The 22936-nt window shown below is 50.5% G+C and overlaps 4 protein-coding genes across 7 annotated transcripts; 1 reads left to right on the top strand and 3 right to left on the bottom strand.

Moving 5' to 3' along the window:
* Positions 1-1719: 1719 nt before the first annotated feature.
* On the top strand, positions 1720-4616 carry BCL2L1 (BCL2 like 1). 3 transcript variants are annotated; one of them, XM_053453082.1, is made up of 4 exons: positions 1720-1789; positions 2530-2615; positions 2878-3556; positions 4223-4616. In XM_053453082.1, exons 3-4 carry the CDS (start codon positions 3068-3070, stop codon positions 4358-4360), a joined length of 627 nt encoding a protein of 208 aa, XP_053309057.1. In that variant the 5' UTR covers positions 1720-1789; positions 2530-2615; positions 2878-3067; the 3' UTR covers positions 4361-4616. The 3 variants fall into 3 exon arrangements, with proteins under 3 accessions (XP_053309057.1, XP_053309056.1, XP_053309058.1); XM_053453081.1 differs by having other exon boundaries at positions 2530-2622; XM_053453083.1 differs by lacking the exon at positions 2530-2615 and having other exon boundaries at positions 1731-1789.
* Positions 4617-4772: 156 nt separating this feature from the next.
* LOC128471207 (cytochrome c oxidase subunit 4 isoform 1, mitochondrial) lies at positions 4773-7383 on the bottom strand. The gene is made up of 5 exons (XM_053453084.1): positions 7263-7383; positions 6498-6594; positions 5960-6121; positions 5358-5489; positions 4773-5282 (listed from the first exon to the last, which is right to left on the bottom strand). The coding sequence occupies exons 2-5, from the start codon at positions 6592-6594 to the stop codon at positions 5146-5148; spliced, it is 528 nt and encodes a 175-aa protein (XP_053309059.1). The 5' UTR covers positions 7263-7383; the 3' UTR covers positions 4773-5145.
* Positions 7384-8491: 1108 nt separating this feature from the next.
* LOC128471205 (bactericidal permeability-increasing protein-like) lies at positions 8492-13092 on the bottom strand. The gene is made up of 16 exons (XM_053453080.1): positions 12987-13092; positions 12731-12833; positions 12468-12582; positions 12238-12366; positions 11923-12078; positions 11457-11520; positions 11303-11363; positions 11037-11128; positions 10791-10967; positions 10490-10549; positions 10097-10267; positions 9878-9945; positions 9535-9577; positions 9345-9408; positions 9197-9270; positions 8492-9063 (listed from the first exon to the last, which is right to left on the bottom strand). The coding sequence occupies exons 2-16, from the start codon at positions 12828-12830 to the stop codon at positions 9022-9024; spliced, it is 1416 nt and encodes a 471-aa protein (XP_053309055.1). The 5' UTR covers positions 12831-12833; positions 12987-13092; the 3' UTR covers positions 8492-9021.
* Positions 13093-14588: 1496 nt separating this feature from the next.
* Positions 14589-19837, bottom strand: HM13 (histocompatibility minor 13). 2 transcript variants are annotated; one of them, XM_053453473.1, is made up of 13 exons: positions 19577-19837; positions 19048-19146; positions 18770-18852; positions 18565-18653; positions 18308-18393; positions 17524-17649; positions 17391-17448; positions 17176-17259; positions 16908-16944; positions 16657-16759; positions 16470-16555; positions 16107-16287; positions 14589-15860 (listed from the first exon to the last, which is right to left on the bottom strand). In XM_053453473.1, the coding sequence occupies exons 1-12, from the start codon at positions 19742-19744 to the stop codon at positions 16137-16139; spliced, it is 1170 nt and encodes a 389-aa protein (XP_053309448.1). In that variant the 5' UTR covers positions 19745-19837; the 3' UTR covers positions 14589-15860; positions 16107-16136. The 2 variants fall into 2 exon arrangements, with proteins under 2 accessions (XP_053309448.1, XP_053309449.1); XM_053453474.1 differs by lacking the exon at positions 16107-16287.
* Positions 19838-22936: the final 3099 nt, after the last annotated feature.

The raw sequence follows: 22936 nt of genomic DNA, 5'->3' as shown, positions 1-22936 counted from the left end.
TCACATCGTTTTCCTATTGGTCTGGTGTTCGGGAGGCGGCTTGCAGGCGGTTGTGGGAAATGTAGTTATTTCACGCTTTACAGTCACTTTCCTGGGGGATGGACGGGACCACATTTCCCAGAGTGCTCCGGCCTCCTGGAATGTGTTTGCGAAGGATAATAAAGGAAGTGGAGTGTTATACAGGGACAGAGAGGCTTCTGTGTATACAGTGACTGGGGCGCTGACCGAAAAGCTTGTATTTCATAACACTTAGGCCTTTATGGTTTATTCATTAAAATTCACCCAAATTCCCTCAAGTATTTATACAGAGCAAAGGGAATCCCCGGAGAAACCAAACTCGTTAAAAGCCAAAAACAAAAACAGCACGAGAAGCATTTACTGATGCTATGGCAACAAAGGTTTTTATCGTACCAGTATTTCGGCTCTGTGTCACATGACTACCCGCTAGCATTAAACTGACTGAGAGAAAATTATCAACACACCAAAAGCAGACATGACGAAACAGCTACTTCTGGATTTAATGCTCGGGTTAACTGGTAGCTGGAACGTGTTATTTTCAGTGCCGGCTCCGCGGGGTCCAAGATAAACATTTTCTGCGGCCGCCAGAACACCTGATTGGCAGCCGGCGCCAGACGGCCTGGGGCAAGGGTATAAATAACGGGGCTATTTCTAGCAGTAAATGTGCATCACGGCCGGTGTAAAAATACACGGGAGAAAAATAATCACAGGAAGAAGAAAATGGCGTTGATCCACAGCGACGGGGCGCGATCATGTGTTTGACGAGGGGGTCAGGGATACGGGGGGGATTGGGGAAGTAGCGGTAATTCCCATTCTTGCCCCGGGGTTATAAGGTCTGCGCAGCTTTTCTATAAATTAGGGCCACCTCGTGTGGCCCCCGGAGGGTTATCGTTGGTCCTGATGTGACGCTGAGCCACCGCGGGATGGCTTGAGAAACGCCTCTTCCCAACAGGGTAAAACAGGCCCTTCCCTTTCAATCAGATATATTTGGAGTAATTACATGGTTTTAATGAACGGACTTTCCCCATCCAGCCGGTAACAGCTCTGCTGGGAGGCAGATTTACTTCCAGCTCCTGACATCATGGTCCACCGAGCTGCATGGCAGCCTACAGACGTCTATCACACTGAATCCGCGGCCACGTCACACGCTTACATATAATGATTTGGCAGTTTTAAACGATATGATTGATGTTACGTGGGGTCTGTGGGCGCGGTCCGTGTGCATCACATGCATGTATTCCTGATAAGTGACTCAGCTTATAAAAAAAAGCCACGATGCTCAAGCCCCCTTATCTGTCAGCATCACCCGTCTCATCGTAACCCCGAAACCACCCCCCCTATATTAATTAACCCAACATGCATGCTGGTGAAAGTATGATAGCCCCATGAACTGGACAAGGCCCACATATACATATATGTAACATATTTACTATATATATATTTATAAAAATATTCTTCTGCCAATGAACGCGTTACTGCATCACGTGACGTATCCCGGGTAACACGTTACATGGCCGCCCTAGGCGACACTCCAGACAATACAGGGATGACCGTTATTTGTAGGCGGAGGCGGCAGGGTGTTCTGGGGGTTGTAGTCCCCGCGTGCTGTACGAGCTGTGATTGCGCACTCTCTTGCTGCTGCTAATGGCAACGGGCAGCGAGCCAATCGCCTGCGCAGATTGGGCTAGGAAGTGTCAGTCAGGAAGAGGCGTGGCCAGGGGGCGAGGTGGAGAGTCTGCGGTTGCTGGCCCGGTGTGTGGGGGCTTCAAGTGTAAGTACTGGAGGGGTCCTGCACGGGAGGGGGCGGAGCTGGGGCAGCAGGGATTGTGGTGGTCCCAGGCTGGGGGTATTTAGCCTCAGGCATTATGGCCAGTACAGAATGCTGGGGGCAGGTTGGTGGCAGGAACTGAGCAGGAACATGAAACCCTGTGTCGCCCAATGTAATGGCCCCTGAGATGATGGCTCCTGGGGGCCAAATACAAGAAGCTCAACCAAGAACGGAGAGCTGCTTCACAGCCCGTCCTATGGAGCATCCCCCGCAGGGCAGCATCTCGGGTTTTAGGTCTGTCCTTTAGGGTATCGTTCTGATTCTGCCCCAAGGGACGTCCAGAGCCGAAGCTTCAGGCAAATTCCCCTTGCAACCGGGAACCAACAGCCCCAGACGTTGGTATCTCTCGGCACCAGAGAGCAAATCCACCTTCAAATATAGTTAGTAACCCCGTTTGTATGTGGCGGGGGTCAGCGCATCTTCATTAACCCTGTTTATACTTGGCGGGGGTCTCCGTGCCGTTGTTCACAGATGCGTGTTTTATATAAGAAGTCGGCACGGGTTCACCTGTCCGGCAGGTAACCCCTATTACACTCAGCTGCCTGTCTCGCCGGGGGGGGGGCGATTCCTGTCCTGCCCCATGGGAAGTTACACTCTGTGATGGGCGTGAGTACCATTAAATTTGGGGTGGCAACGTGTCATTTATATAATAACAGCCTTTAAAAATAATCATTAATACACAGGGCTGGCGGCATCCCCATCGAGACCCCCTGACTGCTCTGTGCTATTTTCCAACGTCTTCTCCGTCAGCCCTGATTAAATCACTACGGTGCGTGGTAAGTGCCAAAAAGTTACGTATATATCTATATATTGAACCAAAAAAATGTTTCCCCTGCCATGTAATTCTCATATATGTTTGACCTTAACACATGATCGCGGGTAGCACCCGTATCGGCTGTCTCTCCCGCCAGGCCGTGGCTGTTAACAGACAGTCACTGACCATTCTTGGTGAAATGGTGCGCAGTGCTCTTGTAACAGCCTTGATTTGTTGACGGGCGCTCTCTTGGTATTAATTGCTCCTCTCTTTTCAGGCGATCCTGCGTGTTTTATCACCGAAGCCCCGCGTCGGATATCCCGTCACTGAGATCGCTTGGCTTCTCCCGGTGGATTTATTTCTAAGATATTGCTGACAGTCGGTGGGGTATTCCTGACCCCCCCCATGCCGCTTTCTGCGGGTGACCCCACTCCGCATCAGAACATGGAAGCCTCTAGGTCCTGAGAATGGAAGGGGGCAGTAAGAATATCGTGCAGAGCTTTGTGTGCGAAAAACTGTCCAAGAGGGATTTCCGGTGGAACTGCTGCTGCGGTTCACAACCCGAGGTGGTATCTAATGGGACGTCTCCGGGGGAACGGGCCGAAGCTCACGTAGAGGGCCATGCGTTGGACGCTGACAATCAGGAGGTTCTCAGAGTTCTTCTGGAGACCTCTGAGGAGTTTGAACTGAGATACCAGCGGGCGTTCAGCGATCTCACCTCCCAGCTGCACATTACCCCGGCCACCGCCTATCAGAGCTTCGAGCAGGTGGTGGGAGAGTTGTTCAGGGATGGCACAAACTGGGGGAGGATTGTGGCGTTCTTCTCGTTTGGGGGGGCCCTGTGCGTGGAGAGCGCAGACAAGGAAATGGATGACCTTCTGCCCAGGATTACTCAGTGGATGGCCATCTACTTGGATACCCAGTTACAGCCCTGGATCCAGGAGCACGGAGGCTGGGTGAGGGAGCACGATGGGGGCGCGGAAGCTGGAATGTGTGGGATCTGAGTGGGCACTCGTGTGAGAATGTTGGACTGGCGTAGTGTGGTGAGGGTAGATTCTCAGTGTCTATAATGCAGGGAACAGGATGGCAGTGAATGGAAGGTGGCAGAGGCGTTGGCACGCTGGCTCACAGGATAAACTTGCGGTGTGTGGGTAGTTCTAGAAGGGGTATCGAGGTGGTGGCATGTAGTCAGGGGTAGGTGTGAGACCACTGTCAGCCTCACCTGCCTCTTGAGCTTGTGGGTTCTGGTTACGGGGTGAAGGTATGCGGTGGAGATTACTCAGCTATGCCAGGAATTCCATTGTGTGAGTCCTCGCCTCGTGGCCCCTCCTTAACGGGACATGACTGGAAACTGCCTCCCACGGGGCAAGCGTGACGATGCCATGTTATCAGTGCTGCACAAGTACAAAGGTGCTTTACGTTTGGGCAGAGCCTGCCATAAACGGCTCCATTATATATGGCTGCCTGAGGGTCACAGGGCATGTAATTCAGAAACCGCGATATGTATTGGACTTTTTAAAGCAGACGGAGCCTACAGGTAGTTTACCGTCTCTCAGAAAATACATCCAGATTTGCCCCTGGGGCAGAGCGTGACTGTCTGTTACTCTCTTATCTCCCTGCAGGAAGAGTTTGTAAGTCTGTATGGAAACAACGCAGCCGCCAACATCCGGAAAAGTCAGGAGCGTTTTGGGCGATGGCTGCTCACTGGAGTCACGCTGGCCGGAGCCATTCTGCTGGTTTCCTACTTGACGCGCAGATAGAGCCGCCACCGCTGGAGCACAGGAAGCAGGAAAGCGCATCAGCTGGGGGGGGGGGACTTGTGGCCCTCGCCCAAGAAGGCGCTGTAGCCCCCCTCCGCAGAATCAAGGCGTAATGAGTGGGGCTACCTAGGGGGTATCGGGCTGTGCACCCCCTGGAACTGAGGATTCATTAGATGTTTTTTTGTTTAGGATTTTAACCTGTTAGGGGCAGAGGGTGGAATGGCAAGTAAATAAATAGATCTTATTGGCTGCTTCAGTTCCTGTGTTTTAAGTTGGGTGAAGGGCACTCTAATTTCCATCTCTCAGGTCGGGGTTTTTGTGGGGGCTACTGTCACGAGAGACAGGGTAGATACTAAGCAAAACCGTACGACCGCTCGTTCACTGCGTAATCACACCCAGGGTCACAGACAGCTCTTAGGGCAGTTTTATTAAACCATCATATGAACAGAGAAGCCACTAGACAGTCGGGGGAAACACGAGATGTGGCAAACTACGGGGACACTAGTGAATGCACCGATATGTAGTTTGCTGTGAGAAGGGAGGTGAGGCTGCAACAGGCGGACGGAAGGCTGCTGAGCTAAATATTATAGAGTAATCTAGGTAGTGCGAGCCAGGACTACAACTCCCCTGAGCCTTTGCTGAGGATCACGGGGTTCTAGTTAGCTGCGACCCTAGAAAACCTGGTACTGGTGAAGAGCAGACAGTGTAGCTCATGGCCCTGGATAGAGGGAAGGGTGGATGATATAACTGGTGGCACCACTCCAGGCACACAGTAGCTGTCCAGCTCACTTCTTCCATTCGTTCTTCTCGTAGTCCCACTTAGAGGAGAAGCCCTGGATTGGGCCAACACGCATGTCTAGCATCCTCTGGACCTGCATGGCTTTCCACTCCTCCGACAGAGTGTGCGGCTTGGGAGGGTACACTGCGTGGAGAAAGCAGACGTTAGTATGGAGGCAGAAAGATTAGACCCTGCGGGGGGTGGGTTTGCTGTACTCACCGTACACTCTCTGCCACCACACAATTAGACCAGTTAACCCAAATAAGATAAAGATAGTTCCAAACACGGTCTTCCACTCGTTGGATGGTCGAGTCATCTCCGCGTACGTCTGGTTAAACTGGATGCGGTAGACTGTCAGGGATTTCAACAGAAACCAATCAGAATTAGAGAAGGTGTCTCAACAGGATGTGAATCTATGATGTCAGATGGGGGCAAATAATGAATCCGATGACCATCCTAGTCCTTAGAAGGGCAGGAAAGGTCAAGAAGTTTCAGGTATAGAGTTGAAAACATGGTCCACCAACGGAACGTTCGCAGGTCCGTGCCGATGTTCTGCACGGTGATGACATCACATCTCCAACGGCACCAGAAATGCCAGTAGTTCAATTTTTTTTTTTTTTTGCAAGGGGTTATTCACCAACCTCCAACCGTGAAGGACATCAATCCCATGATGCTCAATAGCATCTCAAGCCTCCCAGTAACCTATAACCTTAATCCTTTGTCAATGTCAAATTATGTGAAGATTCCCAGGGCTGTTAAAAACCTCATTGCACCCCCCCCCCACGAGCCATACCCCAATACTACAGCAGGGGGCATCTTACGGGAGACTTTGTCTTCCTGGCTCAGCTGCTTCCAGGGCCCCTTCTCTTTCTCCTTTAGCGCTGTCTGCTGGGAGCTGAGATCTTTCTGATAGGGAATGTCCGGCAGGGGGAACGCGCGGTGATCATAATACAGCAACTCCGAGCCGTCCGGGTGGTGAGACACTGTGCAGTGAGGAAGAGTCACAAAGCGTTTGACATTTCTGGTTGGGTCAAGTCGCTACCTTCTGGCTGTCAAGTGCAGTCAAAGATGACGTCTAAGGCAGCCATGTTGGCCTGAGAGTTAGAGCAGTTGGACACGTTGCCTCTTCCAGACATGGCTGGTTGACTTTGTCCAAAGTTCCCATCTCAGGCCAACTGAAGTTTCTCGGTTTCAACCAATTCACGCAATTTATCAACTCTGCGCTACTTGAACTTTGGTGAACATGCCGGATAGTGTTATCCTACGCTGCCAGCACCGATTACAACCATGGAAACACCATTTGTGATCGTTGGCGCTTGTGCACAGGTGGATTTTTACTAGGGGCCAAGCGCGACTTACCCTGTGCCTCGTGGCCATGAGCAGCTCGGACGCTGGCAACTCCCAGGAGCCTCATCCTGGCCAACAGGGGCAAACGCTGAGAAAGAAGAGGCAACATCTGCAAAGGAAGCCAAAGTACATTGTTGGGGCAGACTGGGGTATACTGACACACAGCAAGGGCATCGAAGTAACTGCTAAAGCCACACAACTAAGTGGTCTCCACATACCCCCCTCCCCAATCTGCCTTCCGTCTGTGGTGGTAGCCCAACAATTCAGGTTTTGCGCTTTAATCGGGTGGTCATTGTGATTACAGAAGCCCCCCTGTGCTCATGGCCAAAGGGCAACTCAAGGACCGGATACAAAGACCTTACCGCCACACACAGCTCTCCTGCTCTCCTCCCCCAGCACCTGTGCCAGAGCGTTTGGAAGGTTCCCCAGCCAGGTCTGACCTCTGGGTGTACAGAAAGGTCACTGCGGTCTCCTAAACACTCAATTTATTCCTGAATGAGGAGGTTCCCAGGACATTGACGAAAATGAGACATCTCTTCCCAGTAAGAATGATTTCAAAATGCTCTGTCTCAGCTCCCCTTAAACTACAGGAACTAAAGTGAAATCTAGAAGAGGCTCCCCAGAGAGGAGCGAGGAGTTGGGTGGCGGATTTAAGACCCCTTAGATAGTTGCCCCCTCCAAACCACAACCATCACCTACAGCACCGTTACCCCCCCTCCAGGGCATTAAGGGGAGCTTGCGGTGAAAGGCCCTGAGTCTGCAACCCGGACTACTCACGGTCACCAGGCTCGGAGCTGTGCAGCTTGTAAAATGGAGACAGACTCCGGGAACCGGGCGCAGTGCCAGCCTCCGAGTGCCAAGAGCGCAGCATTCTGGGACATAAACGCTTAATTCCCCTCCCTAAATCAGTGAGAGGAGCTCCATGCAGAGATGCTGCCCTCCACCTCCTCCACTCCTCAGTCTCCTCCCCGATCATACTGTGCTAGAGGCCGAGAAAACAGAGGCTGATTTCCCAGAACACATACCAACTGCCCCGCCATGTAAACATGCCCAACACGCACACCTCACATACCCACATGTTACATGTGCAGCAACCCCCACACCCCAACACACAAAGTTTAACCCTTCAATATCCCATCACACAGATCCTATTGCAGCGACTCGCTAGTGGCAACAGCCCAATGGTTCTAATGACTGTCATCACAGAAACCAGGACTGGTCAGGAGGTGAAGATATTCTGAATGGAGTCACCTGTATCAAAGCAGGGATTCCAGCTGCGATATAACAGAGAAAAGCACCAATCGGGACAATCCAATATCATTAAACCAGAGGAAGATACAAAGGAGCCGGCTCCAGACTGTGCGACCCCAGAATCTGCCCATTTACCCCAAGACCAGGGGAGTGCCTGAAGTTAGGTTAAAAACTCAGATACAAAGACCAAACAACAGCCCCAGATACGCCAGCTTTACAAGCAACCAGTAATTTACCATACAGCCACACCAGTGAGGCACCTGCTCCAGGACCACACCAGAGAGAAGACCACACAGGGGCCGATCTGCAGGTTTAAAAAACCATCAGCTCGTTAGCCACCTGACCCTCAATTACCTCCGGATCACCGGAAATCCTGGCCTGAAACCGTTAACGCATCGGCCAAAAACGGCCAGATTTTCATGTTATACATAACCCTTGATGTAACGGTTGTACAGCGCTACAGAATCTGCTGGCGCTATATAAATAAATGTAATAATAATGTACCCCTAACATATTAGTGTGAAAATATCCCAGTATTTACCTACAGGTGGCAGCAAAGTATATGTTTTAGGGAGAAGCCACTTAGGGGTTTATTAACTAAATAGTGAGCTCAGGCATGCCTTTTAGTTTTTTTTTTAAGTGTCTCCATCTTGTCTTCCCTCTCTCTTTTTATCTTCTAGGGAGGCATACTGAGAATTTCCTGTATGTTCTGTTCCTGAGACCGTGTGGCCCCTCTAAATGAGACCGCTTGGCAGTTCAAGAAGATCAAACTTTGTTATAAAAAGTGTTTAATTTTAACAGCAGAAAAAAATAGAGCATCTGAAGGTCCTTTAAATGTAAAGACCAGAATCGCACGTCACGGACTGTATATATATATATATATATATCTTGTCAGCCCGCTGTTGACCTAGAATCCATAACAGTCACCGGACGAGCGTCATGGGAGTTGTAGTCCACGGAATCCCGTTAAGTCTCTGAATGTTGATTCTATTGATTTATAGCAAAAATATTGTGATTCTTCAGTCCTCTGGGGCCCATAGTGAGAATATTTGTCACAAGGGGCCCCGAGACAGGCAGATCCGAGACAAACAGCAGGGTTTGGGATGTTGAGACACGGATATTGGACGATCCACGTGGAAAGAGACAGACAGCTGATCCATGTACAGAGATGATCGATGAGATTAACCAGCAAGAAGAAGATGTCACATTGTGTTTACAAGGACCCCAGGTCACCACACCGAGCCCCCGGTGAAGAGGTCACCACACTGGGCCCCCGGCGAAGAGGTCATGGTGACATCTCCAAATCCGACACAATCAGCAGATATCCCTGTGGGAATCGAAAGACGAGACTGTAAGAGGCAGGCATTGGAGGATGTGGTGACATAGAGGCTGGGGTTGGCCGGGTAAAAAGTGCTACTTTAGGGGGCAGTTACAACAAATATGAGGCCAGGGGTACTTACCTTTAACACATTTACCACCGGGTTCTGCAGACGGACGGGACTGGTGGGAAAGGTGAACACATTCCTCAGTCTCGCTGTGAACAGATGAAGGAAGGGTCACAGGTCACACTAGATGCTCACGCAGGGTTTATAGGGTTAATATACTCACCATTCACAAGAGGAAATATGGCCACCTTCAGAGCCAAACTGAAGATATTTCGCATGGAATCCACCTACAGAGACCAAGAGGTTATCGAGGGACATCCATTCACCCGGCTAATGTCCACTCGAGAACCTCACATAAGAGGAGGACGCTTTGGTGGCATCACCGGTTAGTTTGTGTCACCGTTAGCACTCACCTTAACGGGTCCTGCATCTGACCGAACGAGGGTGAGGGTCAAGCTGTGGAGAGGAGAGACAGCGCACAATGACGATGTTCGTTCTTTGGGGATAATTTCAGTGGATGAAGAGGTGGAAGGAGGGATGGGAACGGGCAGAACACACATCACCTGCGTGACATTTTGTGGGATCAGTCTCAGCTCCAGAAGAGACTGTTTCTGGACGTTGAACGAGGATGGAGTGGAGAGATGTTTGATTTTGGCGACATGGCAAGGAGTTCCAGTGACAGATTTAGGTGAGTGGAGGGGAAAGTTGATGGGGAATATGGTCTAAAGGGGCAGTAATGGTCCTTTGCCTACTCACTTCTTTAGAGTAAGGGCAGCTCCCATATTCTCATCCGACAGCAGGATGTCCACCTGAGTCTGCAGTTCCTACACAAAGGGGCAAAGAGGCATTTCCTAAGACTAACCCTCTATCATTTTCATCCTAAAGACTCCAAAATCAGACTTTTCTCACAGTTAACACATAAAAAAAGCCTCCAGTCTCTCCGGGTGCACTCCATCTCCACCAACCCCCACTTACTGCCTGTATCTGGAAGATGGGAGTCGGAGGCTGCTCGGGGTACATGGCGAACAGCCGGATGTCCATGGAGGTCTCCAGGGTGAGAAGGTCAGGCTGGCAGCTGACCACCGGTGGGGAGCGAGCGGAGACATGCAGGAGCAGCGGCGGAGAGTCTGGGAACCGAGTGAGGAGCTGAGAAAGGACGGATAGGGACACAGAGAACATTTTACATAACGGCTTGGTAAAGATTACCGGAGGCATCTCTGTGCTGGGCCGAGCAGATGGATCGGGCGAGTGTCATAACAAAGTAGAAATTCTAAGGTACATCTTAATAAAGTTTATTGCGGGGCCAAGATGCTTGGGGGCCACACCGGTCTGACTGAACACTCAGGTCCTAAAGAAAAGTTTTCTCACCTCTGGAACAAAGATGCTTAAGCTTCTGGTGTTTAAACGCAATGGACTTCCTTTGGGTATCTGAAAATCATAGAGAATTACCCCACAGAGAGAATTACCCCACAGAGAGAATTACTCCACAGAGAGAGAATGACAACCGAAAATTACGTTAAAGCTTGAATACTAAAGGCAATAACGATCCTGATCATAAGACAAGACCGAGGACCAAGCAAAGTCTTTTAGCAACCTAATGGATCTTCTCTGAGTGGGCAATTCTGGGAAGTTGGGGAGGAATACGTTTAATAAGATCAGCAGCACCTACCTCATCATCGGTGATGTTGCGTTCCAGGATACCCGACTTGTAATGCACGTACCCGGCTGAGTTGGCAGTGAACTGCGACAGGGCGAGGAGGAACATCCGGGAGTCTATATCGGGCAGGACAAGCTTTTCTGGATGCTCCGGGAAGTCCCAATGCTGTGAGTGGCCAGCAAACTGCCCCTGGTGTGCATTTAACCATTATTCTAACGTTCTTATATTTCTTCTACCCCCAAACCTGCCTCTGTTTACCTTAACGAAGAAGTCTATGGTCCCCTCCGTGATCAATGGCAGACCGACCAGAGGAAATTCCAGGAAGGACACGGAATCCACAATATGGGTAACTGCAGGGAACAAGCGCATTATCCCACAGGAGTAACAGCAACAGGTCATCTGTATGGTGGGCATTGGGGGCACAGAAGGGCTCTTGGTGGAGTGAGGGTTACATGGGTGTTTTGGGGTTTATGGAGCACATGAGGCAGGAGTTAGTGGGAACACGTGAGACCGGACCTGCTTACCCGGCATATTACTCAGTACTTCCTCCATCTGTTGAACCCTTTTGCTAAACTCAGGGCAAATCTAAAAAATAAAACAAAATACAAACCCTAAAGCCACCCCTGTGTCTTTCCCAGTCGCCCCCCTATTCTATACCCCCTCTGGGGCAGTACTCACCTGAGTACTCAGCGCATCATGCACAGGTCCTGCTACTGCATCTCTGAACATATAGAACAACCACCTGTACGTGAAAAATATACGTTTCACAACATCCGTGAACCTCCCCAAAAATTCCTTTGTTTCACCTCCAAGGGAACCCCGACACTCAAGCACGTGACTGTCCTCCTCAGAGATCAGTGTTACCCCATCAAACCTTTTGCCCTTCATCTTGCTTTCTACCTGCCACCCTCCTCAGCGATTGCCAATCTAGGTACCCCAACAATCGACCCTGATCAGTCATTAACACAACTGGATGTTCTGCAACTGGAGTGCTGATACATCCTCTTGGGCTTCTTCAGCCCCAAGATCCTCTTTTCCTAACTCATCCAACCCTCTGGATTATTTATTATTATTATTTATTGTTTTCTATAGCGCCATCAAATTTCGTAGCTGGATTGTTTCTCATAACATTTTCACCCCTTACCCAGATCCTCCATGAAATCCGATGTCCACTTGACCCACGTTGGAGCTGCACCCACCATCCCACACGGCACAGCGACCCGAGTCATCACTGGTCACCCCAAGAAGCCCAGTGAAGGAGAGACCTCGGACTGATACTTCCAGTATGGTGGATGCAGTACTGAGAAGACAGAGTATGATGAACCCACTCATTCCTGTAACGTTTTAAGGCTGTTTCCACGTCTGCCACCACCCATTGAGCGTCACCCACCAGCACCTGCGTCTAATCATGACCACATCCCTCTATTCACTAATTCAGGCCTCCCTAAATGCCACTCACAAGAGAAAGGTTCTTAATTTCAAGTTTCCCGTGACCCGTAACTGCCCCGCGCTGACTTCAGCCTTGAGCCCGGTGTCCGAGATGAAGGAAACATTGGAATTGGAGAGGTCCAGGTCCTGTATTTGCAATCTGGTCAGAGACACAAGATGCACATTTAGCGTCATACGGGCCGAGCAGGTCAATACCCCCAGGGTAATTGCTCCCCAGACCCGAGGATTGCCCCAACATGCCCTGTAACAGAGTAAACTATTGGACCAATCACAGGAACTGCGATGGACCCGCTGACGTCAGGGATTTGGAGAGACGGAAGTCGCCCCTCTAACTCCTGCATTCCCGCTCTCCAACCTGGAAGGAAAAAAACAGGATTCACTGAACGGCAATCAACGCGGAACGTTGAGCCCAGCCTAGAACGTCTCAAAGGCAGAGAACATCTCCCAGGGCAGAGAATGTCTCCCAGGGCGGGGATCGTCGCGGGACGCTCATCTCCACTCACCATATTGTAATCCTTTTAGGGTGAGGCGGCTTCTCACACCCGGCTTCTCGATTCCAGCTTCGGAGGGGCAGCAGAGGACAAGAAGCAGCAAGAACTTCATAACCTGAAGGACAAGAAGGATTGAGAAGGGGCAGGAGGGTGAAGGGCATGATCAGCGGTGGGGGAGTGATGATCGGTGTGTGGGGGAATGTGATCGGGAGCAAGGAAGAAGAAGCATTAGAAAGGGGCAGAAAAGAGGCGTCGGAGTCCTGCTCACCAGATACTCGGTGCTGCTGTTTGCAGTTACTGACCGTAGACAGAATGAGCTGATGGTACGGAATGTGAAAGTGGGAACTGAAACCGGGGAGGGGAACCAGACCCCTACACACGTACACAACCCCTACACACACATACACACACATACACAACCCCTACACACACATACTCACAGATACACACGTACACAAGCCCTACACACATGTACAGACACGCACACACACAAATCAAAACAGATCTTTTACAAAAGTCAGTGGGCGGGCCGTGGACTCATATCATTGGTTAGAGGCGTGGCCAGGGTTATTTGTGAGGCATTTGGAAGAGTAATAGGGGTTTTTTTACCCAGTTTAATTTATAAAGCCGTTCCCTGCTGTTTCTATACAAACACTCTGAGAGCGGCATTTATTGTGTGTTGTGTTATATATTGTGTACAGTTACCTGTAAAATCATAAATAATAATAATAACAATAATAATATGTTCCGCTTTTCACGGATCTCGAAGGCTCTGACGGCTCCTGAACATGCAGGTTCCTTTTTGTTTTCATGTGAAATGCGAAGGGGTTAATTCCTCCAAAAACCCCTCTGATCTGCAGCGTTTAAACCGCACTGAGGGTTTGGGATGGGGAGTCCCTACACAATCATTACAACTCTCACAATCCTCAGCCAGAGGATGCGTGACACTGCGAGCGTCCGTGAATCCTGACGCGTGACGGCGAGTTTACTGAAATGAGATCAGTTCCCATCTGACTCTTAAAAATAAACCCCTCTCCCCGACAAACAAAACCCACGGAGAGGAAGCGGTTGCAGCACATGCTTCGCGGCCCCCGGAAACCAACGCGTCCTCTCCCTCCACTGATTATGGTGCTTTTTGGTGCATTCCGGTTCGCTAACTAAACTATCAAGGTCTTGTCTTACTGCATTAGAGGAAAGTTTTTACTCACCCCCCAGAGGAATGAAAGGCTGCAGGGGAAGGGTTTCTGTGGCGCACACTGCTCGGCAGAGCTCCCGGCCCCCGTGTATGTGCAGCTCTGCGGGGGCACCGTTGGATTTCACATGTAGAATGCAGTCAGTGGTAGGTGAGGGCTACATGTATGTTGTGACATTCGCTCTCCGGTGACCGGTAACCACACTTTAACGACCAACAGAACCCCCATTTAAACCGTAAGGTACAGCGGTAAGTGCCAGAGAGCTCGATGCTTAGGGGGGGATCTGTGCAAGGTACGCGAGTAACATAACCACCACGCCGGGGTATTTACCAGTTCTGTTGGGGGAATTAAAGCCTACTGTTACCCTGTTAGTACGGGGCATGTCACACTGGGTGGGAGGTCTCTTCGGTACAAATCGTGTCACATACCCAATACCGGAGAATAATAACACACCCCAGGACAACAGGAGACTCAATAAAAGCCACACTTGCTCTCTGACCCCTACCCTATGCACCAAAATAAAAAAGTTGGTGGGGGGCATCGGACTAGAAACTCGCTCCTGATCACTCCTTACACAGAATGTATGCCCTGATTGGCTGGCTACCAGAACCTCGATAAACTTCGCTCTGACATCCCGGACCCTGCAATAAAGAGGCAGCGGCGCGGCGTCCAACACGTCGTGTTACAAGCATTTCATTTTTATTTTATTCACACCGTCTGTTAGACACTTTGAGTTCCAGATCTGTTGAGGATTATTTCTATTTTCCTTTTTTTTGGCGTTTTTTTTTTTTTTTGTGGATATCTCACAATAAGGTAAAATTCAAGCTGTTTCCAGACAAAAATAAAGGCTTTTGGAATCTTGATAAATATACGTGTAACAGTTTCTATACATCGGCAGCGAACGAATCCTTCCGTCTCTTTAAAAACCCAGCTGCCTAAACTTAAGACCTGGGAGCTGTAAGGGAGTGAGAAGGGCGGCCCCTGCGGACTGTCTGCTTATGGGTTACGAAGGCAAGGAGGGAGCTTAAGATAAAACGGGACAGACCTAGCCCCACTGGACAGAGAGAGTAGTTAAAGGTGCTGTTCCACTAACGCATTCATCATGCTCTTTTATATGCTAAGCATATATTTTTGAAGTTTCAATGTAACAACCTATCAGAGGCTGCTTTTGTGTCACATGACAAGCGTTCCCATCAAGAATGAGAATTAAGCGGTTGAGAAGTTTAGCAAGATTAGGAATGTGCTTTCTAATGCATTTAGTTACTAAAGAGTTAAATGGCATAGGTGGAACAGCAGTTTTAAAGCATGGGGGGAGGTACATTAATAGCCACCTTGCCGCGCCATCTCACTGTAGAATGGGCACAAGCCAGAAAGATTTGTGCTGAACCTGTAGGTGAAGGGGCAGAATGTGGCATTTAAGGCAGCGTCAACCCACAGCGCGGGGCAATAAGTAACACGGAATGTTCTATACTGTACTGTCCAGCTTTCCCAGAACACAGAAGTTTAAAAATCTGAAGACATAAGACCTAAAGGAGAATGGGTTAAAATGCTGAATCTAACGCCCCTCGCAGAGCCCTTTACTCTCCAGACGGTCCCTGCCCCAGGGACCCCCACAGCAGAGTACACAGAGCGAGATGGGGTGGCGCGGGGCACAGAGAAAATCTCCACGGACGATTTAATACCATAGAAAGTAAATCCACCATACAAAATATAAAAATATGGGCCCAGAGACACTGACAGGCGCACACGGACCCCCCCCCCAAGACGGAGGAGGGGAGACAGATGGGGGCACAAGCGCTTTACAAACACAGATGGCAAGGGGAGGGGGACTGGTATCTGGCCCAGACTTCAGCCCCCCAGTCGCAGACAAGGAGCGGGGGGCTTAATCCTCTTTCTTATCAGTCTCATCCATGTGGTCTGCGGGCGCATCTTTCGGCTTCTCCTCGTACCTGAAAGAAGAGAGATGGAGGTGAGTGTAACGGGTCCAGCGATCCGGCTCCAAATCCCTCTCCCACGGAAAAAGCCAGCGCTCACTCACGCAGCTTACAATCTAACTCATACTCAAACCGTTCACACAGCCCCAGGCCGAGCGGAAGCGTTGGGTTTGGGTTTGGGGGACGCGTGTTTTGGAAGAGGAAGCGCCGTGTTCGGCTTGGAAATGGGGGACAACGGTGCGTCGGGGGGGGGGGGAGCACCTGTCTGAATGCAGATGGGAGAAGAGTCCGTCACATGGAGCTGGTGTTCAGCTGCCGGCGGCGGCGGGGGGAGAAGGATTTCTGCTGCATGGATTCGGCCAGACTGGCGGGAGACCCAGAGACAGCCGGATAGTGAGAGAGGCGAGGGGTGTGCGGGAGAAGCTCCGCTGAAGACTCATAGCTGTGAGAGAGGCGGGTAAAGGAGAGAGAAAGAGAAAGAGAGAGAGAGAAGGGGAGCGGCGGGAGCAAAAGTGAAGGGAGAGAGCGGTGGGGACAAGAGATTATAAGGAGACAGAAAAGTTTGAAGACAGCACTTCATAACGTTTAACCTCTTCTACCACCCCCAGAGTATACCCTCCTCACCTGAACATCTCCGCCACTTCTCCCTTCAACAAAGCAACAATCAGCGGGAATCCAATGCAGGCTGGCACAAGGTAGAGGAGGGCCGGCTGGACACAGAGAAGAGGCAGTGTCAGAGCCGCAGTTGCATAACCCCCCCATTGTATAAATAAGACCCTAAGATCCGGACCGGCCAGTGATGACGTCTCACCTGGGCATGTTTGAAGGTGTGCATGACAAAAATGGTCAGGGCCAGACCAAAGATGTACGCCGCGAAGCTGGTGTAGAAATACGTGTGTGAATTCTTCTTCAGGCTGAAAAGGGAGCAGAAGCCTAAGTAAGTCGCCTCGTACCTTATTCCTGAACCCACCACAGACCCTGCCATGCAACACATGCAGCTAAACCGACAGCATGCGTGCGCAGTTACAGACACTCTCCTTCCGCATCCCCCACGCCTCTTACCTGATGTCAAAACGGAGCAACAGGGCAATGAAAATACCTAGAGAGAGAGGGAGAGACGGTGTGAAGAAGATGGGAGAGCACAGGCTGTCGCGCAGGCACATAATCGCTTAGTAACTCTGAATAACCCTCCAACAGGTCCCACGGCTGCTATGATCTCTGTACTTAGAAGCGAATTGAAATGCGAAACGTGTGAGATGCCGGCCGGCAGGCGGCGTGAGATCGGAAGGCATTAGGAGCCGGAGCTCCGGGAGCGGCTCCAGACACTGACCTGGAATCACAATGTCACCAAGACCCAACATGGCAAAATTATTGGCTTCGAGGCCTTTCTCCAGGAGATCTTGGGGGAACACCACTATAAAGAGAGTATTACTTCAATAAGACGAGGAACATGTACAAGGGGACGGGGAGGTGGGGGTGTTGGATTAATAAATAAAAATTTTTAAAAAAAAGGAGCGGGTTTTGGACCTTCCTGGCCGAACTTACATTTAATCGGTGCTTCAAAGGACTTCGCCACAGTCACCATGACATTGGTCCCAAACACCTAGAAAACAGGCGGATACGGATGAACTGACTGCCGCGAACCAGAAACACCTCCCTCCCTCGCCAGGAAACGTACCCAAAAGATGTCGTAGATGAAGAGCCCCCCCAACAGGATGCAGCCGGTGCTGACGTTATTCAGATGCAAAAGTTCCACCCCATTCAGGGCAAAAGCCAAACCGAACAGGTTATTGGCAATCCAGTGCTGCAGAAACAAGAGCATCAGGCAATAAATACACGGAGGGGGTAATTTGGCTGTACGCTTGCCCCAAATCAAAGTAACAGAGTCACGCAAACAAAACCACAGGTGGCAGACCCTCCAGATGTCAGACATGCCGGCTGTGCGATGGAGACGTTCAGGACCTCAGACACGGACTATGGAGCACAAACTATACGAGGCAGCTTCGGTTTATCATGCCTCAAAGGGTTAAAAGGTATAGAGCCGTACTGTGCCAGCCATAGAAAGAGAGAAAACTCAGGAAAGATGATCCCTTTATTGGCTGACTGGCATATAATGGATTGCAAGCTCTCCAGACTATCTAGGTCTCCTATAGATAACATGCCAGAAGAAGAGACCGAGGTGGCCTCAAAAGCTGGCAATCCATTATACGTCAGTCAGCCAATAATCATCATCTTTACCACATGTTGATACTAATTTCTAGTAAATTCCATCACAAGAATGATCAATGTCTTTACATTTTGTACCGAGTACAGTATATGATACCGACATACACCAAGCCTTAATCAAAACACTCCAACCGGATGATCTTGGTGACCGAGACCTCCGGAATCCTGATCCACCCCTTCCCTCCACAGCTCCTTTCTGATTATTTATTGTCCTGGGATAATGTGACAGTGCTCACCTTCTTCATGATGTACCAGACGCCGACTACTCCACTCACAGCCAGACAGGCGAGGTCCCGAGTGTCGAACTCGTAGTTCAGAATATCTACAAGAGGAGAGACGAGGTGCGAATTAATAAAACGCGTCCGCTCGGAATAACACGCGGAGCAACGAGTGAGAATTCTCACAATTCATTGTTCTTGTCAGCAGTAAAAAGACTATATGCCCTCGGCAGACCCCCACTGCCCTCGGCAGAGCCCCCCGGACCCCTACTCACCCTCTTTACTCTCCCCCGAGCCCTGGGTGAAGAGGAGCTGATACTGTTTGTTGGGTATATTGGCCGGGAAAATCCTGTTCATGGCCGGGCTGGGGAGAGATAAACCGGATGGAGATAAACCGACACGGGTCGGTGATAGTGGGACAGAGAACGCGGCTAACACACGGGAGATGTGACCACCCCACCCACCCACTCACTCACTCACCTGATGGTGTGAGCCAAGGCCAGCACCCCCAGGACGAAAAAATACATGGACAACAGGAGGTTGATGTATTCTTGGGAGAAAATCTGCACAAACAAAGAGAACATGACTGTGTCATCCACACGACACGGCAACACGTCTCACGCCACGGCAACACGTCTCACGCCACGTCATCCACACGCCACAGCAAATGCCACGGCACACTGTGTCATCCACACGACGCGGCAACATGGCACGCGCCACATGCCACGGCACGGCAACACACAGACCTCACAACTCACTTTAAAAAATATGTACAGGCCGAACAGGGTGCAGCTGGCGATAATCGGGAAGCGAGCCGCGTCTCTGCTAGTGATTGTCTCCGGCATGTCTGAAGCGTTCTGTGGAGACGACAAAGGGTTAAACTGGCGAAAATATACTGGCTGAGGAAGATGGGAGTTGTGCATTATTCATGTTGCTGGCTGAGCACAGTGGGAGTGGAAGTCTGCACCAGATGTTGTTACTCTGGACGCTTTCCAGCTGTCACTCGGAGTGCCCTGGACCAGCGGCCTGGATCCATCTCTCCTCCCTGGGACCCCACGTCCCCGCTTAATTGGGGGCTATTATCACCTACTCCCCTCCTCCTGGGGGCCGAGGGGACCCCTTTACCGCTCTTTCTGGGACTTAGGATTTCCACCACCTTGGGGCCCCATTGCGTTCTCATCCTCGGAGCTCCATTGTGCCCACATCCTGGGCGCCCCATGCTTTACAGATCTTGTGGTACACTATCCCGCTCTCAATCTGTGCTCCCCCACCCCAAGAGCACCTCACCTTGCCCCTGGCGCAGCTGACACTTCTCAAGGCCCCAAAAAAGATGGGCAGCAGGGCCATCCCAAGGAGGCTGCCATAAGCCAGCGCAGCGCCCTCCGGCGAGGTCCCCAGCCGGGTACCATTCCCCTCAGTGTCATTGTGCAGGGCGGCGGGTTCCAGCTCCGCCATGTCCAGTCTCTTGGAATTCTCTTGTGCTCACGGCTCTCTGATATGATTCAACCCAGCCGGTAAGGACACGTTACAATACCCAGCGGACGTGACGTGCTATTCAGGGGACTAACTGTCTACAGATACAGACTGATGAATTGGCGGCGTAACAGTGCGCAAGCGCTGTCTCCTCTGCAGGAGCCATCTTGGTGAAGACAAGTCCGTAAAATTCAACGAACGGTGGTCTCCGGATCTATGGCCACCGCACTGACGCTCTCTGCACGGGATTGGATACATTTTCCATTAGAATAAAGTGCTAGGCGAAAGGGGTGTTCTCAGGTGTTTAGAACATTGATTATAGCGGAGCCACCAATCGCCTAGCAACAGAGGGAGGAAGTTACTAGGGGGCGGAGTTTGGAGCTAGAACAAGAGAGATTTGTGGTCCCCATTACTCCCAGTATAGGATGCGCTGGTCACGTGTAATAAGACTGCTCCTTTCTGCTGCTCTTTCTACCTTCAGGTGAATATCTCATCAGACCCCTAAAGCTTTGTTGGGGCAGAACCATAAAATCAGTTCTTCAAGCTTGGTTCACCAAGGGCAATTCAGTGTTAAGGGATGCCTTATAATAAGTGTGACCCCCCATGAAGCTTTTCTTTATCCTATTTGAGGGCCTGTCAGGTCACCCCACTCTAGTAGTAGTTTTGTAGCAAGGGCCAAGATATTGCTATGAGAGAAAACGTACAGGGGGAGGCAATAGAGAGCGTACAGGGGCAATAGACAGAGAGCATACGGGGGCCATAGAGAGTGGGAATGTACAGGGGGGCCATAGAGAGAGAACGTAGAGTGGGAAATAAGGGTTTGCTGGGGGTGTATAGCCTGGGAATATTGTGTCAGTGAGCCATGCTCACTACTCACATAGAAGTGCGTGGTAAGTGACATTTTGGATCCCTTACGTCCATTCACCCCATACACCTCTAAAATGTGACATGGGAGCCCCTTAACCAGGAACTGGGGGTCTTACACCTGCTGCCTCCCGCTTCCTGTATGCAGTTACCGTCTCGTCACATTCAGTTAGCCTGAGTGACAATAGGGGGCGCACACTATACTGCATCACATACATACATACATACATACCTGGGAACGCTCAGGGGTTTTGCCCAATCTCAGGGTGAAGGGGCAGATTCTCAGGGTCACAGTCTGGGGCTGACTCCTTCATATTATCCCCCCGCTCCCAGTTGGTGCTTTTGCTCCCAGAATGTTATGGGTCATTTCCCTGCTTGAATGCAGGTGACTTAGTTAAGTGTATCTTTAAATAATGTCATGTGACGGTTTCCATGACGACCGGTATTAGAGCCATTTGGGTTACTCGTTTGGAGAGTCGCTGCATAGAATCTTCACGATGGGCTATTAAAAGGTTAATATTCCAAGGGTCACAGGGTCGGCTCATTTAGATAGTCTCGGGTTTGATCACCATCCAGGGGATCCACCTGCCGATCTGGGCGGTCGCGCCGGGGTTGCCGGACATTCATCCACGGGAATTACGCATGATTATATATTATAGCTCTCTTAATATTATAAGATGCTTTTTTATTCATCAAACAAGCGGGTCCGTCGCCCAGAAGCCACCGCTTTGCGTTTAAGCCTATGGTGTCCTGTATTGATAACGTGTTTGTGTTCTGGACGTTTATGTTTATTGTGATAAATATATACTGTGTATACGTTGGATGATGTCACTCTTGCAACAACACAACTTTATTTACAAAGATGCTGGAACATGAAGCAGTGGAACTGTTCCTGGGGGGGCATTATTAGATACAGTAAGGCTTTATCTCAGTAAGTACCCCTTGCATGTCCTAATGTCAGCCCCTACAGGGTGCGCTGCCGGTACATGGGGTGCTGGGTCTGTGTGCCCGGATCTGGACAGACAATGTGCTAATGCATGCTCGCAGGGTGCACCGGTGCAATTCCCCCACACACACACACACCACCACCCCTGGAGGGGGATGTGCGGAGAGGGGCCCCAGGCTCCCTGTCTCCTTGCTGTGTCCCAGGAAATCAATTACCCAGACCCTGTCTGCAGGCACACGCTGCTGCCTGTGTTTATGGGATTGTGTCAGGTCATTAAACACACAGCAGGGATACAGTCAGTGCACCCAAACGCGGCTCGGAGGAGCCCAATCCCCCAGCACGTTCCCTCCTCCTCCTCTCTGTCCTCACCGGACGCCCCGTGTTATTTTGAAACATAAATGAAACGACGCAGGAGATGTTTAATGCTGCTGTGACCACTTAGGAAAAAGACGGGCATAAACACTGGGGTATATACAGCGGGGTATATATATATATATATACACAGAATGGCATAAACACACTGACGCACACTTTTCCATACACACCAGCACAAACACCTTCTCCGTGGGATGTGGGACATACCCCTACACCCAGCGAGACCCTCCTTATACGAACCCATTCCCTATTCACCGAACACCCGGTGTCCGGACCCCCCAGGCGGAGCCGGGCACCTTTCTGTACGGTTATTTGTAATATGCGGCCTGAAATTAGGACAACTATGAACACCTCAGAGCCCTAGGAATGGGCAACGCGACCCCCTTATATGGGGGACTATGCGGCTTCACCTCCATGCTTACATCAGAGCGCGATTAAATGACCTCACAGAGGCTGTGGCAGAGGAAGGCTGACTCCCCATGAAACGCTGAAACCCAGAACGTCCCTAGAGAACGCTGAAACCCAGAACATCCCTAGAGAACGCTAAAACCCAGAAGATCCCTAGAGGACGCTGAAACCCAGAACATCCCTAGAGAACTCTGAAACCCAGAACATCCCTAGAGAACTCTGAGACCCAGAACATCAGCGCTACGGAATTTGATGGCGCTATATAAAACAATAAATAATAATAATACCTACAGAACTCTGGAGCACCCCTATAAAACTCCTGGGCAGAACTTTGAATCTCTTAACAGAAAACTCATCAACGAACCGTCTCTGAAGAATCCTAGATGACCCATCTCAGGGAAACCCTGACCAATCCAGCCCCATGTGGAGCTTCCAGAGACCTGACACCACCTCTAGAGAATGGGACATCAGACATACATACATCCATAGATCAGGGGCCAGAGCTCAACCATCCCACAGATGGCCTATCTGCCCACTGGTAGGGATTAACTAGCGATCCCAGAAAAGATCGAAATCCCATT

Source organism: Spea bombifrons, chromosome 13 (assembly GCF_027358695.1).
Source record: "Spea bombifrons isolate aSpeBom1 chromosome 13, aSpeBom1.2.pri, whole genome shotgun sequence".
NCBI lineage: Eukaryota > Metazoa > Chordata > Amphibia > Anura > Pelobatidae > Spea > Spea bombifrons.
This window is presented reverse-complemented; position numbering and strand designations above follow the sequence as displayed.